General features: G+C 46.9%; 1 protein-coding gene across 1 annotated transcript in view; it reads left to right on the forward strand.

The window, feature by feature from the left end:
* Window positions 1-865: 865 nt before the first annotated feature.
* The window catches only part of abr (ABR activator of RhoGEF and GTPase), a 96,286-nt gene continuing 81,776 nt past the window's right edge, over window positions 866-15,375 (forward strand). Inside the window, exon 1 of the mRNA XM_068601455.1 lies at window positions 866-1,910. Coding sequence (XP_068457556.1) covers window positions 1,073-1,910 — 838 coding nt within the window. The 5' untranslated portion in view covers window positions 866-1,072. The remainder of the gene's footprint in view (window positions 1,911-15,375) is intronic.

A 15,375-nucleotide genomic window follows, 5' to 3' on the forward strand; every position in this document is an offset into this window, starting at 1 on the left:
TCACATAGCAACTAAAGCAGGGAATGAGGGCGCGTGCCTGTTGACTGACAAGCGCGTGGAAAAAGCCCTGACGTGTGTGCGTGGGCTTGCAGGTAGTGTTTTTTTAATGGAGGCCTGTAGCAGGGAGCATAATACACTCTTCTCTCTTGCTTTATGTCAAACCAGCAGCTGGAGGCAGAGAGGCGCGTCTTGTCACAGCGCCGTGCTTTACCCACAACCGATTTGCATAAACGACAGTTATGTACATGCACATTTTTTCATTGTTAAACAAATAAGAGACTTTGTAATTCGCACCACACGGTGTGAACATTTACCGGAAAGGCAACACGTGGTGTTTGATTTCAGAGCGGAGAGATGGAGAAATTCACTGATTGCGCTTCACCAATACGTGTTGCATTCAAGGCTGTCGGGATTATTTATGTATCGCTGCTCACGCGGGGATATTCTGTGTAGTTTACTCACCACGGCTACGATGTATTTAGTTTGGGGTTACTCTCATACACAATCATCTAAATTAAAGATTTTGAACCTATTCCTGTTGTGTTTCGAAACTTACTCCAATTATCTATTGTTTGTATTTTGCCTTTTCTCTTTTACAAATTTTTACCTGCAACACATGTATAAGCAGGTGATGTTTAAATGTTGAAGTTACAGGAGCAAAATGCAGGTTTTCTTCTTAAAATAAAGCCAAATACATCTACATTAAATCTGGTATTGATTACTGCGTTGATCTAACTTCCCTCACATACCACTATACAGACATCACGTTGATCCGAGCAGCACCTGAAGGCAGCATGTCTCAATCCAGGAAGTCTCGAAACTTTTCAGCGGAGTGACAAACTTGTTATCCGCATCACTCACTGTGCACGCCCGCTGTTTGTAGGCGTGGGAGGTGGAAGATGGTCAGAAAACGGTCCAGTTCATAGCGACAGACAGGTTTCTTCTTTCCCCAGGAGGAGAGGAAGGTGGATAAATGCGACAGACACCCCGCTAACTGTCGGAGAAGAGGCGCAGACGCGGAACAGTTTCTTCGGGACTGCGGCGGGCGGAAAGCCCGATTTTGAACCTCGATATGTGGGAACAGGAGGAATTCGCAAAACACTGGAGGAACGAGTTCCCCGACGGCAAAGTCCCTCACATGGACTTGAACTCGGTGGAGGACATCGAGACGGAGCTGGAGACGAGCAAGGCCCAGCTGAAGAGGCTCCAGAAGGCGCTGGCGGAGGAGAAATTCAAGGTGATTTACCTGCAGACCACCATGGCGCGACAGAAGACACACGGGCCGCTGAGGCTGCGCGGCAAGGACGAAAACTTTAACGCGGACGCGTTTGGCTTTTGCAAGACGGGGGACGCGCGGGGACCGCAGCGGCGCGGCGAGGACGAGGCCGACGGGCAGAGGAGCAAAATGCCCGAGCCCGGGGGCGTCAAGCTCCACGGGCCGGGTAGCGCGCCCGGTAGCGCGCCGGGCGTCATGAGCTCCTTCGGCCGGGAGCGCAGCAGGTTCAGCGGCGGCAAGACGGGCAAGCCCGTCCCCACCCCGGTGCCGCCGCAGAAACCCTCCTTCCAGAAAAGAGACCCGGCCCCGGCGGGCGTCCGTCCACCGAATGACAACGACGCAGCGGGCAGCGACCGGGAATACGACGACGCGGAGCTGAATGAGAATTTCGTCAGGAATAACTTGCTGGCGCCAAAGGCCGTCGGCAGGGACAGCCAGAAGACCCCCGGCGGCTACCGGGACGTCCGGCGGCCCTTCCGCCACAGCAGGGACTTCGACTCCGGCGACGACGGCCGGCTGTCCCCGTCCTTCCCGCAGGTGCAGCTCCGGGCGCCGCGCGGCTCCGGGTGCAGCACCCCGGACCGCAGGAGCGACGGGTACCTGAGCTCGGACCACGACGACTCCTCTTCTGCAGGTGAGCACTGTGACGTCACGGCCGCCGCTGGACTTATTACCGACGAGGCGACATGACGTGGACACGAACCGAAGCACCTTTACAGGTGGCGGGGTCCGTTGAGTGAAAACTGGCATATTTGAATAAACAAATTCTTTATATCATGCACTGCATTTTACTTTTATGGCCATCAATGTGCACAGACTGACCAGCTGGTCTCTATTTTAGCTCAGCCTCCTTCACTGTGGCTTTAATCAGCAGTGGTATGTGATTTTATTCATTTCTGGCCAGTGTTTCCTTCTGCTGTCACCAGCCAGCAGCAAACATACCAGACTAAGCCTCAGTCTAGCTGGGACCTAAAGCAAATCAAATGCTCCAAGAAGTGTTGGAGATGTCAGACTAAATGGAAATACCTTAAACTACAAAGTCTGCTGCAAAATGACATTTTCAACGTAAACAGGTGAACAACCACGGTGCCGTACTTTCAACAATGTAGACAAAGTGGTTGACCTCTGACACGGCCTCAGGTTGTCTGTCTATGTGCTTTGGGACTATGTGTAAGCAGATAAGTCTCTATGCCGCTCTATTAGTGTGTACTAAGTCTTGTGTGGTGCCGTCCACTTTAAGTATAGGAGTCTGACCTTTGGGACCTTGGTCTGACCTTTTGGGGCCTGGTTTCAGGCACAGAAATGAAGAGGTCTGATCATCCCCATCGGAGCTGCAGTGGATGATGAGGGTGTTGTTGACCACGGAGATTATACTTAAATCCACAGATTAAAGTATACAAGACAAGCGAGATGGAAACTGAATGTACATTACGAAGCTCACAGCCGCAACACCGTCTGATAATCTGGTACGGGTTCAATGTAAATCATACGGTTGATGTAAATGTAGTGAGTCAAGTGCAACTTTATTTAAATAAAGCTCACTGACGAGCGTCGGGTTACGAGGTGCTTTACATGGATAGTTCATTCTGGGAAACGCAACGCTTTTTGGCTCGTATCTGTACGTATCACGTCTGTGCCTTTTGGCTAGTTAGCTTAGCATAAAGGCGGCCTCTGCCTCGTGGTTTAAATTTTTCTCTCGCTGCTTCCTTGAGCGTTGTCGTGACTTTGAGGTTGCCAGGCAACCAGCGAGAGGAAATTATTGCTTTTTATTTATATATTTCATTTTTACCTTTTGGACCGAGTGCTGCTGAATGTTTACCCTGTTCCCAGTCTTTTGTGCTAAGCTACGCTAGCTCTCACCTAACGCTGTGCTGCCGCTTCAAGGCGTCAGCTCATCAATACTCACCCATAAATATTCATCCATCAATACTCATCTATAAATATTCATCCATCAATACTCATCCATAAGTACTCACCCATCAATACTCATCCATAAGTACTCACCCATCAATACTCATCCATAAGTACTCATCCATAAATACTCATCCATAAATACTCACCCATAAATATTCAACCATCAATACTCATCCATAAATATTCATCTATAAATACTCATCTATAAATACTCACCCATAAATATTCACCCATAAATATTCATCTATAAATACTCATCTATAAATACTCACCCATAAATACTCACCCATAAATATTCAACCATCAATACTCATCCATAAATATTCATCTATAAATACTCATCTATAAATACTCACCCATAAATATTCACCCATAAATATTCACCCATAAATACTCACCCATAAATATTCAACCATCAATACTCATCCATCAATACTCATCCATAAATATTCATCTATAAATACTCATCTATAAATATTCACCCATAAATATTCACCCATAAATACTTATCCATAAATACTTATCCATAAACATTCATCCATCAATACTCATCCGTAAATACTTATCCATAAATCAAAGCATTGACAGTGTTTCGTTGGTGTTTGTAGTTTTATAGGACAATAGTGTTGACGCCGCGGTGCTAACGATGCTAACGATGCTAATCCAGGACGCTGGACTCACACACGATGCCGCGGCCTTTGAGACTTCCCTTAATGAAGTGTGGCAACATCCATGTGGATGATCTGTGTCATGAGTCAAGATTCAGTGACTCGAGCTTGAGAATAGATTGAGGAAGACAAAACCTTCTGAGACACATTCTTCTGCCACAGTTTAATATTTGAGGATTATGGGTGGCATAGGACTAATTATTCGCATTTTTTTTACCCTTTTCATTGTGGTTCTGTCTGTCATTTAATTTGCTGCATTTTAAGTGGTCTGAGTTACATAAAAGGATTTTGGAAAATTCCTGCCTTCAGTATTTGAAGCAGGAAGCCAAAAATATAGCAGTATTATTAGCTGGAGCAGAGCAAGGCCTTCAGGTCCAGAGCTCCGTCTCCGTAACAATGAGACTCAGTGAAACACTGAAGCATCAGCTGTGTCTTTCTATCGCTTCAGGAAGACTCTCTGTGACCAGGTGTTGAGCTAAAGTGTGAAATCCTACACGTCATATTTCAGGGCCTGTCAATCAAAGACACGCCTTTTTGACGAAACTTCATCAAGCAGACATGAATGTGTGGGAAACTTGGAGAAGACGTGGACATGACTCGGTGTGAGATCGTCTTATGTCTCATGAGCTGGCCTCTTCATCTCAAATCAAAAGGACAAAGGAAGGCCTGCGTCGATGTCCAAAGAAGACGCTGTGTTTGTTTTCCAATGTAGTGAAGCAGATACACATTAGGGGCCTGTTTTCCCATAAACCTGAGGGTCATAAGGATAAGCACTCACTGGAAGTCTCCTAATCTATTCCATCTTTGTTGTCATATCCAGCAGGATAATTATGTTTTGCTCGGACAAAGAGGAAACAATCAGTGGAAAGTCTCCATCCTGTAAACAATGGAGGGCGTGGAGCTCTGGAGCGTTTTCGGGGGCTTCTGCGCTCTCGGCTGCGAGGCCGAGCTTTTTAATGAAGGTACCGGCGGTTGTCCGGCTCCTGGTTCGCTCGGCATCATGGGACGCTTGTCCTCGCTTGCTCCCACGCCGTATGCAGCGGCGGCGGCGGGCCTCATGCCAGCGGCCTCGATCACGCCGAGACCTTTTGTGTGTCGCTCGTTTGCCGGGAAGAGGTCATCCAGCGGGTCATGCGCGTCTGAAGCCTCTGAGGCGTGACTCACCTCTGATTCACGGAGCGGCCGTTGGTATTTTAAGACTTTTAACCTGAGCTTTGTTGAATTTTATTCATTTCTTCATGTGAAATTCTCAGTAACGGAGAGGTGGACGTGTTGCATGTTGCAGCTATCCTAACTATTTCAAGCGTTTCTATGGAGAGAAGTCTGTTTTATTGAGTGTGAGCCAGCTCCAGTGGAGCGAGGGAGCGTAATGCATCGCTTATCTTTAGCCCGCGGCAACTTTGATCTGCACTGAGGGTTGTGTTTTTATTCCTGCAGCCAGTAAAGTGTAACCACTGTTTAACTGGTCACGAGGGATCAGGAGGTGAAGTTCATCAGGTCAGTTGATTGAGGGCCTTTGCCAAAAGGAGTTTCCTGTTTCCTTTCCCTACAACACCTCTCAGAAAGTAGCAGAGCAACAACAAAAAAAACACTCACATTAAATTTTTTTAATAACTGCTGGCTGTGTGTCATCATAGATGTTCTCTGAATTTTAAATTCCAAGTAAAAATGATTAAATATGAAATTCTGAGGCCTGTTGTAATTATCAAAAACAACCTTGAGGGCAACGTGTTGAGATGATTCATTACATAAATACTAGATATTCTGTGCTAACAAGTATTTCTGGACGTTTCATTTTGGGGTTAAAGTCTTTGGCGTGAGGCCAAAACGTGTTTAAATGTATTTAAAGTATTATCAAACAAAGTCCCGTTGGACCCAGAGGTGTGATGCCTCGTTGTTAGCCAGGTGAGCTCATGACTGTCGGTGGTGGGCGGGTCATCCTTCAATCAGAGGATCGGCGGTTCGATCCCCGGCTCCGCGAGCCCAGGTCGATGTGTCCTTGAGCAAGGCACTGAACCCTAAATGTCTCCCGTAGCGCCTCCGCAGTATGAATAGTTGATAATCCATTCATACTCATGGTAGCTCCTCCCATCAGTGTGTGAACGGGTGAATGATGTCATGTAGTGTCAAAGCGCTAAACGGGTACGAGCCATTTAATGATGACATCATGCATGGCGGTGTCGGCACCGAGGAAGCAACTTTTCCAGTTGCCTCAAAGAAACATCTCACAGGATGAGGTCATCGTTCCTCCTCCAGCGTCGCTGTCTTGGCTCAACGATCTGCGGCTGTAAAGGCTGATTTATACTCTGGTTTTACGCAGAGACGCAAGACACGCATGACACGCAAGACACGCATGGCCGACCTTACGTGGTCAAATCGGCCATTTTGCATGCTTGCGTGCGTCACCCCAAATTTCTGATTATCCGTCAAAGCGACGCAAGCCCACAAGGCTGTGATTGGTCCGCTAACCACGTCCTTTATGAGTCGCTCATGTCCGGTTTCACAGCATCATACCTCTGTTTTTAAAGCCACAGCAGAAACACAAACAATGGATCCTGTTGAAGAACGTTTGGCTGAAGAGGTCCACAAATATGAGCATTTATAAAACCCGTCTGATGGAGTATCAGGACACAAAGATGGAGGTGAATTCCTGGAGGGAGACATCTTTGAACGTCGGTGTGCAGGTCGACTCTTAACGGTCGTTGCGCCACCTGCTGGTCTGGAGTATGAAACACACAGGAACTATGAACCAACACGAGTCCGTCAATCCGACTGCGTGGCAGCAGCAGCTGTAGTTGCAGAAGTATAATTCAGGCAACGAATGAAACCCTGCATGGCCGCATGCGTCACCCTGCTAGCAGGGTGTAGCTTCCTCGTCTCTGCGTACCTTTTGGTGCGTTGATAACAGCTAGTTAACGGCTGCTGTCGATCACTGGAGGACAAACCGGTTCCTGTCACTGATCTCTGGATATGACAAACATCTCTCTCCTCTGGGTCGACTCGCTCTTCCCTCAGATAAGCCGGGCTAGTTCAGGCTCGTCCTGAATAGCATGCGCTGAGGAGGGAGACGATGGGCGACTGTGGGCCTCGTCATATTGTTTCCATGTTAACGCTCTGCGGTGCGAATGGCGGCTCAGACTCTTTCATTGGCACATTAAAGTGTTTGAGGCTGTGAGGCCGAGTTACTGCAGAGTGAGGAGCTTTACACCAATCAGAGGACACCGCTCTCAAAACTCTGGCTGAGATATTTCCCAGGCAACAGCTGCTGTAAAGCTCAGGTAGATGTGTGATATGTTCTTCCGTGTGTGTTGTAACACACATTTTATATATGTGTGTGTGTGTATATGGCTGCTGTTACTGTTTAACAGCTTTACACTCCAGCAACGCGGTGGCAGCAGCAGTGGGACAGGTTTTTTAACGTTCTAATATCTTCTTCAAATCCTTTAAAATCCTCACAGCTAAAGTGCTATTTATGGTCTGGCTGGTCCCAGTGTTACCGTGGTGATGAGTGTGTCGTTGTAGTGGTGCAGACAGGATGTCTCTGCGATGGAGTGGGAGGTGTGGGTTTTGCAGCATCATTGCTGGTTTTCTGAGAGGGATGCAGGAGTTGACCGTGGTTCTGTATCGTAGGTGAGGAATGCAAGGCCAGGACTTTGATATCGCCTGCTGCCCTCATCTCTATATTTATATCTGGCTCACCACGTGCAAAGGCACATGCACACACACACACACACACACACACATCCTCGATCTGTGTCTCAGTTCATTACTTGTTAGAAAGGTGTACCGCTGTCCTCTGGTTGTTCTACATCACTTGTGTTTTGTTCCGTTTGTGATGGCAATCAGCGGTAAGACGCTTCATGAGGAAGTTGCTTCAAAGTGGTTTTGTTTGTCTTCATCTTCGCAGCTTTGGCCTCAGTTCTCGGTTTCAAATAACACTCGGTGTGGATCCTGTCGCCGCTCAGGATGCTGCAACGGGAGAGACCGTGACGAGCAGCGAGGATGCAAGATGCAAGCTGTGATACCTTATGGATGTGGTGACTGACACGGATCAATATCGGCATCATTTGGTTCTAACTGTCGGCGTCACATCTGTTGTTGCACTTGATGAGGTCGACTTCTGGCAGTGAACAATTAAAAGGAAGCTATTGTTTCCAGAGCGTTGATGTCTCCACACTGAGCCGTTCCCTCCAGCTCTGTGTTTAATTAGCGGGACGTCGGCTCTCTGCCCTTTGTACATGTGTGCACGCCCATTCCTAGAACCAACAAAGGCGCGGGCCTCCCGGGGGCTTTGGCTTCAAGAAGTGGCTTCACTGGTTTTCACTTTAAGAGTCAAGTTGACCCCTCCCACCTCCTCTTCTCATCCATTCCTGTACTGCTGCTCTGATCTCCCTCGAGACAGGCCGAGCTGGATCGCCCCTCACTCGCCCTTCCATCCCATAAACAACACACAGACAAGCTGGACGCCTTGTCTCCTATCAGATTGAGGCAGAAAAGTACAGGAAGCTGGTTCCTCCTGTGAAAGCCCCTCAGAGCAGCAGCAGCAGCAGCAGCAGCAGCAGCAGCAGCAGCTCAGTGACGGGTCGTTTCCTGTCAGTTAACCGACCCACACGGCGGCCGCCGGCGTGCTCCACGTGGAAGTGACGTCATTGAATCGATCCGGCCGTTGTTGATCTGTAAGTGGAGGGAAAGCCCGTTGGAGAGAAGGACGTTATGAACAGAATAACAGCTCGTTTGCTGCTTTTTAATGTGTTGACATTCAGACTTAAAGTTCCTCTCCGTCTGAAATCAGAAAACACCAGACCTCCTCTGATTGGCTGACTGCTGTGGCTGCCATGGAGACTGTGTGTGTGTGTGTGTGTGGTCAGACACTGCCAGTGGGCGTGCACGGCCACATTTATCACTTCATTACTTCATAATAATTCATCTTTTCCCACTCTGACAGCAGGGGGTCTGAATGACTTCTGATCACAAACCAAACACGTTATTACTGCGTTACTGTGGAGCTACAGAGATATAAATATTATATATATATATATATATATATATATATATATATATATATATAAATATATATATAAATATATAAATATATATATAAATATATATATATATATATATAAATATATATATATATATATATAAATATATATATAAATATATATATATATATAAATATATATATAAATATATATATATATATAAATATATATATAAATATATATAATATATATATATATAATATATATATATATATAATATATATATATATAATATATATATAATATATATATATATATTATTTATATATATATATACATATATATATATATATATATATATATATATATATATATACATAAATAAATATATATATATATATATATATATATATATATATATATATATATATATATATATATATATATATATATATACATAAATATATATATATATACATATATATATTATTTATATATATATATATATACATAAATATATATATATATACATATATATATTATTTATATATATATATAAAATTGCAATCTGGCAATATAAATTGTAAATCTGATCTAAAATCCGAATTGAAACTGAAGTGAAATCTAAATAATTGATCATCAATCACGTACCAACACAGTCGGCGCTGCGTCATGATGTCATGAGTGAGGTCATCAACAGTGAAGCAGGTGAAGCTGTACAGAACGAGGAGCAGATGAGGCCAGCGCTTGTTAAACATTTCTCCTGCCTGTGTTTCCTGCCTCAGCTCTCAGGTGTGTTTCATGCGTCTCCCTCGCTGCAGGAGGAAGTTGAGTGTTGGCCGGTCGGCGGTCAGCGGCTGCTGACTCACAGAAGACTCGATGTGTCTCATTCAGCGTCTCGCATGAGTTCACAGACGTTGACATTCAATAACCACGAGTTCCTCATGCTGCAGCAGCGCTGTGTCACCAGAACGAGCCCACATCTCAAACTGTAGGACGATGGGAGTGTATGAAACGTCTGCAGTCTGGACGTGCTCTGCTGTGTGGAGGCCGCGTGGTGTCAGATAGCCGGGGATGAAGTCTGGATCTTGAACCGCCTCCTCTACTGAAACGAGCTCGTCCAATCATTCAACCTGATAATGAAGGACTGCTACCTGCCGGTTTACTGGCGTAAAGAACCCGTTTCACCCTGTTGGATCCCACCTGGAGGCGGCTCAGAGCTCACAGATCTCATTCAGATTTATTCCTAAATACATGTGGGAATGTGCGTGTCTGTCAGTGTGCGCTCTCCTGTACGTGTTGATGTGCGTCGTACAAATAAGCTTCATTATCATCACATCGTTGCCAGCTTTTGTAACTTTTGTTCTCCAAGAAAGCTATTTTAGTGGTCGGCTGCACGCCGGGGGAAACGATGAAAGTCCTGAAGAGGTTTCAAAGCACCGGCTCTCAGTTCTCTGCTTGATGTCTCCAGGACTTCTGCTGCTGCGCTCATCGCTTTCACTTCCTCTTAGAGGTTGGAAAAGAAAACAAATACACAGCTGGGTGGACAAATGTTGCATAACATAAAAAACCACTTGGTGCTCCAGTTCCTCTGCAGCAGTATATATTATTATACATCATCATGATTATGCACTCCGCGACGGTTATCTGGTCCACGCCCAGGGTCAGAGAGAGGTTTCAGGTCACGGTGTGTGTGTGTGTGTGTGTGTGTGTGTGTGTGTGTGTGTGTGTGTGTTCCCATGTAGGAACCTCTAACTACCCTCAGCCTGCAGGTCTGGCATTAAAAGTATGGGCATGGCATCATACCTGGAGGAAGATCCCTCCAGAAGAAAGTTGTTTTCCGTTCATTGTGTTGAGCTGTTTGTGTGTGACCACACACTGTGTGTTGGTTTGTGTCTTTCCAGCCGCGTGCTCGTTCTTGGCACTTGGCTGTTTGCTCTCAGGATTACCTCTTAGGCCACGCTAATTCTTTCCCAGAGCCTCCGTTTCATCGCGTGTGGTTTTGGCGTCGTTTCACGGATCGTCCTGGATTCCTCGGCTCTCGCAGCAGAAGTCACGGGAGGGTTTTGATCTGCGGGTTTTGATCTGCGGGTTTTGATCTGCGGGTTTTGATCTGCGGGTTTTGATCTGCGGGTTTTGCTTTGCGGCTCACTGGCGGTGGATGAGGGCGATGCGGTGTGGATGCATTCACTCCCTAGGGGGCAGGATATCTGTGAGAGCGGATCTAAACGAGCTGAGAACAAACCGTATCCCCCAAATGAAGCAACAAGTCCATTTAAAAACAACAATCTCTTCTCAGATCTTCTCTGCTGCCGTTTAGGTGTTCGTTCCCGCTCTTCTGTAAGTGTAACAGCCACATCCTGTCAGACCAACACGCCCGACCTGCAGGGGCTCCAGTGGGATTGTGGGACGCTCACAGCGCCCTCATGTGGACATCGGTAACAACAGCAGGTTCACCGCTGCGTTTGTTTGTCGTGTTTTCAGTGTTTGCTTTGATCCTTGACGTCGTCAGTGAGGTCATGAGGATGTTTCTGTACAGCGGCGTGAAGTTATTCCCCATATTCGTCCTCTCCTCTTGTGTTACACTGTTTTCACAGGATGTGTAACGTGAGCAGCAGCTCCAGCACTTTGTTTTCCTCCCACACAGGATGCGTTCAGGCGCAGTGGGATTCTCGGTTCACTCGCTCTCCGGTCGCCTTCAGGGCCCAACACACAACCTTTTGATGTTACACTTGTGTTGCGCTCCCTCCTCATGCGTTCACACTGGAGGCCCTCACGTCTTGTGTTGACAGGAAGTGACCACTAGGGGGCAGCAGGTCTTCATCCAGACGTCGGTATCTTCTGCTCATTGATGGCTCGTGAGCTTCTGAGCCGGCGCCGGACAGAAGTCGGTCCGGTTAGAAGTCGTTTTGTGGAGCGAACCCACGCACGCACGACACCTTGTGTGTTCATCACGCGCACAAACAAACAAACACAGCAGCGACTGCAGCGGTCCGGTCGCCCCGCTGGGTTAGCTTCAAAATGCCGTGTGTGTGTGTGTGTGTGTGTGTGTGTGTGTGTGTGTGTGTGTGTGTGTGTGTGTGTGTGTGTGCAGGAAGAGAAGAGAAGCTGGTGTGTGTGCCGCTAACGAACAGCAACAATGAGCAAAGAGCATAAATAACACATGAGGTGTGTGCATGCTCTTTTGAGTGTGTGTATGTGTGTGTTTGTCTGCACGCTCTTTGGAGTGTGTGTGAGTGCTCTTGTGTGTGTGTGTGAGAGGGCCAGTTCTCCTTATCTGGTGTCTGTCCAATCACAGCATGATTCAGATGATTTCCACATTGACCTCAATAGATCAAAGTGAATTCATCTGGCATCGGATGAATACTCTCTCTCTCATTCTCTCACTCTCTCACACACACACACACACACACACACTCTCACACACACACACACACACACACACACACACACACACACACAGGATCTCTTTGTCCCTCCCTCCTCTCTGACAGTAGCGGGTGCAGCGTTGTGTTTAACATGAAGCTTCATCCTGGAACCTGAAATGTTGTATCAGAGACGTCACAGCGGTCCAGACAGCTCCGCTCCGGATAATTGGACGGTGAAGGAGTTAGTGGGGGGGCGTTCAGGGCAAATGAGGTGAGGGAGGATCTCGCCTGCCAGAGCACATACTGTGATGCATCACACACACACACACACACACACACACACACACAAACACACACTTAAGCTCTCGTGGTTTTCTTCCCCGTTTGCTGGAGATTTAGGTCGTATAGAATATCTTCAGTTTACATGAAGCGTTACACGTTAAAGTCATGTACAAATATTCTTATACACACACACACACACACACACACTCTGGAGTAGATGGAGGATGAATGGTGGGCTCAAAGAAGGGATTGTTGGATGAATGAATGACTCCTCGGTGATGAATCCTGGGTTTGATGGAGAACACAGTAACCATGATGAACACAGATGAACACATGACTTGTTTGTGCGTTCAGAGCTCGCGGGGTTAATCCACCGTTTCACTTAACGATGCGATAGACTCCAGCAGTCGATAACAAACGGCCCAGAGGATTTCAGGCGTTCCCATTTAACCAGCAGGCGTTAATCACTAGTGCACTCTGGGCTTTTTAATAATGCATCCTCGCTGCTCGTCTCTTTGCCCCCGAGCCCAAAACAAAGGGACGCGTCTAAAAACCACGTCGCTGGAGAATTTCATCATCCATCTCCAGGCAGTGTGTCCACGATGCGTTGTGTGTTTGCTGCTGTCGCCTCCGTGTTGACGGTGAAGACGACGTTCAGTCACGACTTCTAGTTTCCTTCTGAAGCGATCAGAGAATATCTAAATATGTTCAATGCAGATGTTGCAGAAGATGTTACGCTGGTCGAGGATTCATGGTTTAAGAGCCATGCTAACGCTAGCGACGGTAGCTAGCATGTAGCATTTAGCATTTGCAGCCTCTCAGAGTGTCGTTCATTTTCTGGTTGTACACGTTGGACTCGACACTATTTCCACCTTCACAATAATAATAACGTGTTTAGAAATAATTATATAATTTCATACTATTTTGTGCATTTATAATAATAATCATTAATTTGCCAACTGATGACTTAATTCCACTTTCCACTCAATTATTAACTTCTGTACAGTATGTTTCGCTCCAGCGCTTCATTTGGCTTTTTTTAAATTTACTTTTTGAAGCCACTCGTATGAAAACACTGCCTGTGTGTGTGTGTGTGTGTGTGTGTGCTGTGTGTGTGTGTGTGTGTGTGTGTGTGTGTGTGTGTGTGTGTGTACGTTAGTGCCATCAACACTCCCACGGCCCGAGGCCTCGGGTCAACGTGTTGAACGGCTATTTGGACGAGTATCTGGGTTTAGGGCGGTGGGCGGCCGTCTGATTGGCTGGTGGGCTGGTATGCTTCCTAATTATACACACACACACACACACACACACACACACAGACACACACTCTGGCCTGCAGATGACCACCATCTCCCTCCCGACGACATGACAGGAAATCTTTACCTGTTGAGAAGTTGAGAGCTTTGACTGACGGACACACCGGCGGGTTAACGCTGAGTCCACGGGGTTTTATCCACTTTTAGTTTGGACTCCCTGGAGTAGAATCAGTTTTTAATCTGTGTTTATGTGAACACGAGGCTCCTGAGGCGTGTTGACCAGTGTTTCAGGAGCTCTGCTGGGCATTGATCGCATCCCAGTGGGAGTCTGTGGGCAGGAGACCTCCAGCTGGCTCTGAGCCTCATGCAGGGTCACAGAGGGAGGGATGGATTTCAGCCTCTTTGTTTTTGTTGCAGTCCATATTTCTCGCTGTAATAACAATTGGTGTTTTGTGTTTCTGTTTGTGTTACTCCCACACGAGCGACACACACTCACCAATATCTATAAGAGTTGATTTTAGAGCGCTGATCCGGCACAAAGCTCCTCTTTCCTGGACCTGAAGTCTAGATCTTATCCATACCGTCAATCCACCTGGCCTTTATGCACACACACACACACACACACACACACACACACACACACACACACACACACACACACACACACACACACACACACTGAGGACTGTTGACCTTTATGGAGCTGATGTGCAGCTTTGTTGTCGTCCTCCAAACATCTGCAACGCACCTGAAGCTGTGCACGCTGCTGCTTTTGTGTGTGTTTTTTCACTGTGCGTCTGTGTTAACAACCCTTTTCACTACACAATGGGACCTCCCATTAATATTTTGTGTGTGTGTGCGTGTTAACGTGGCAGGTGTGTCTTTTCTTTGTTTGGCTCTGCCCTCTTGAATGATGAGACATTTAGGAAGGGAGGTGGTCAGTCCAAAAACCTGAGAATTCAGGTACACACACACACACACACACTCACACACACACTCACACACTGGTAGAGGCGTGTGCGTGTGTGTGTGTGTGTGTGTGTGTGTGTGTGTGTGTGTGTGTGTGTGTGTGTGAGAGATAGAAACACCCTTTTGTCCCAGATCGAAGACAAAGGATGTGTGAGGCTGAACAGTAGGTGAATCTATTTTTGATGAAGTGCCACTCACCGTGTGTGTGTGTGTGTGTGTGTGTGTGTGTGTGTGTGTGTGTGTGTGTGTGTGTGTGTGTGTGTGCGTGCCAGTGTAATTTTCCTCCATAATGGCACATTTATATTCATTAATGTTACCCTGACATGCATTAACACATGCAGGCTTACATTAAATGCCTTGACACACACACACACACACACACACACACACACACACACACACACACACACACATATATGTAACCTCTGGCCCTGGGACGGGGGTGTACGTACATACAACCCTGTGGTTAAGTGTGTGTGTGTTCCCTCCAGCTGGCACATGAGGAGATGTGCAGCCAGACAAAGAGCCTGCCGGGGGGGGGGGGGGGGGGGGGGCTGTCAGCCTTTGTGGCCTAATTGAAGTTTTTCTGCCTCTCCACCCTCTCGTCTCTCCTCCCCCATGCTGGTGGGAGGAGGGTGACGGGGGGAGAGGACCCGGCAG

This window comes from Clinocottus analis, unplaced genomic scaffold (genome assembly GCF_023055335.1).
Source record: "Clinocottus analis isolate CAN_PGR_092001 unplaced genomic scaffold, fCliAna1.0.p SCAF_5, whole genome shotgun sequence".
Lineage (NCBI taxonomy): Eukaryota > Metazoa > Chordata > Actinopteri > Perciformes > Cottidae > Clinocottus > Clinocottus analis.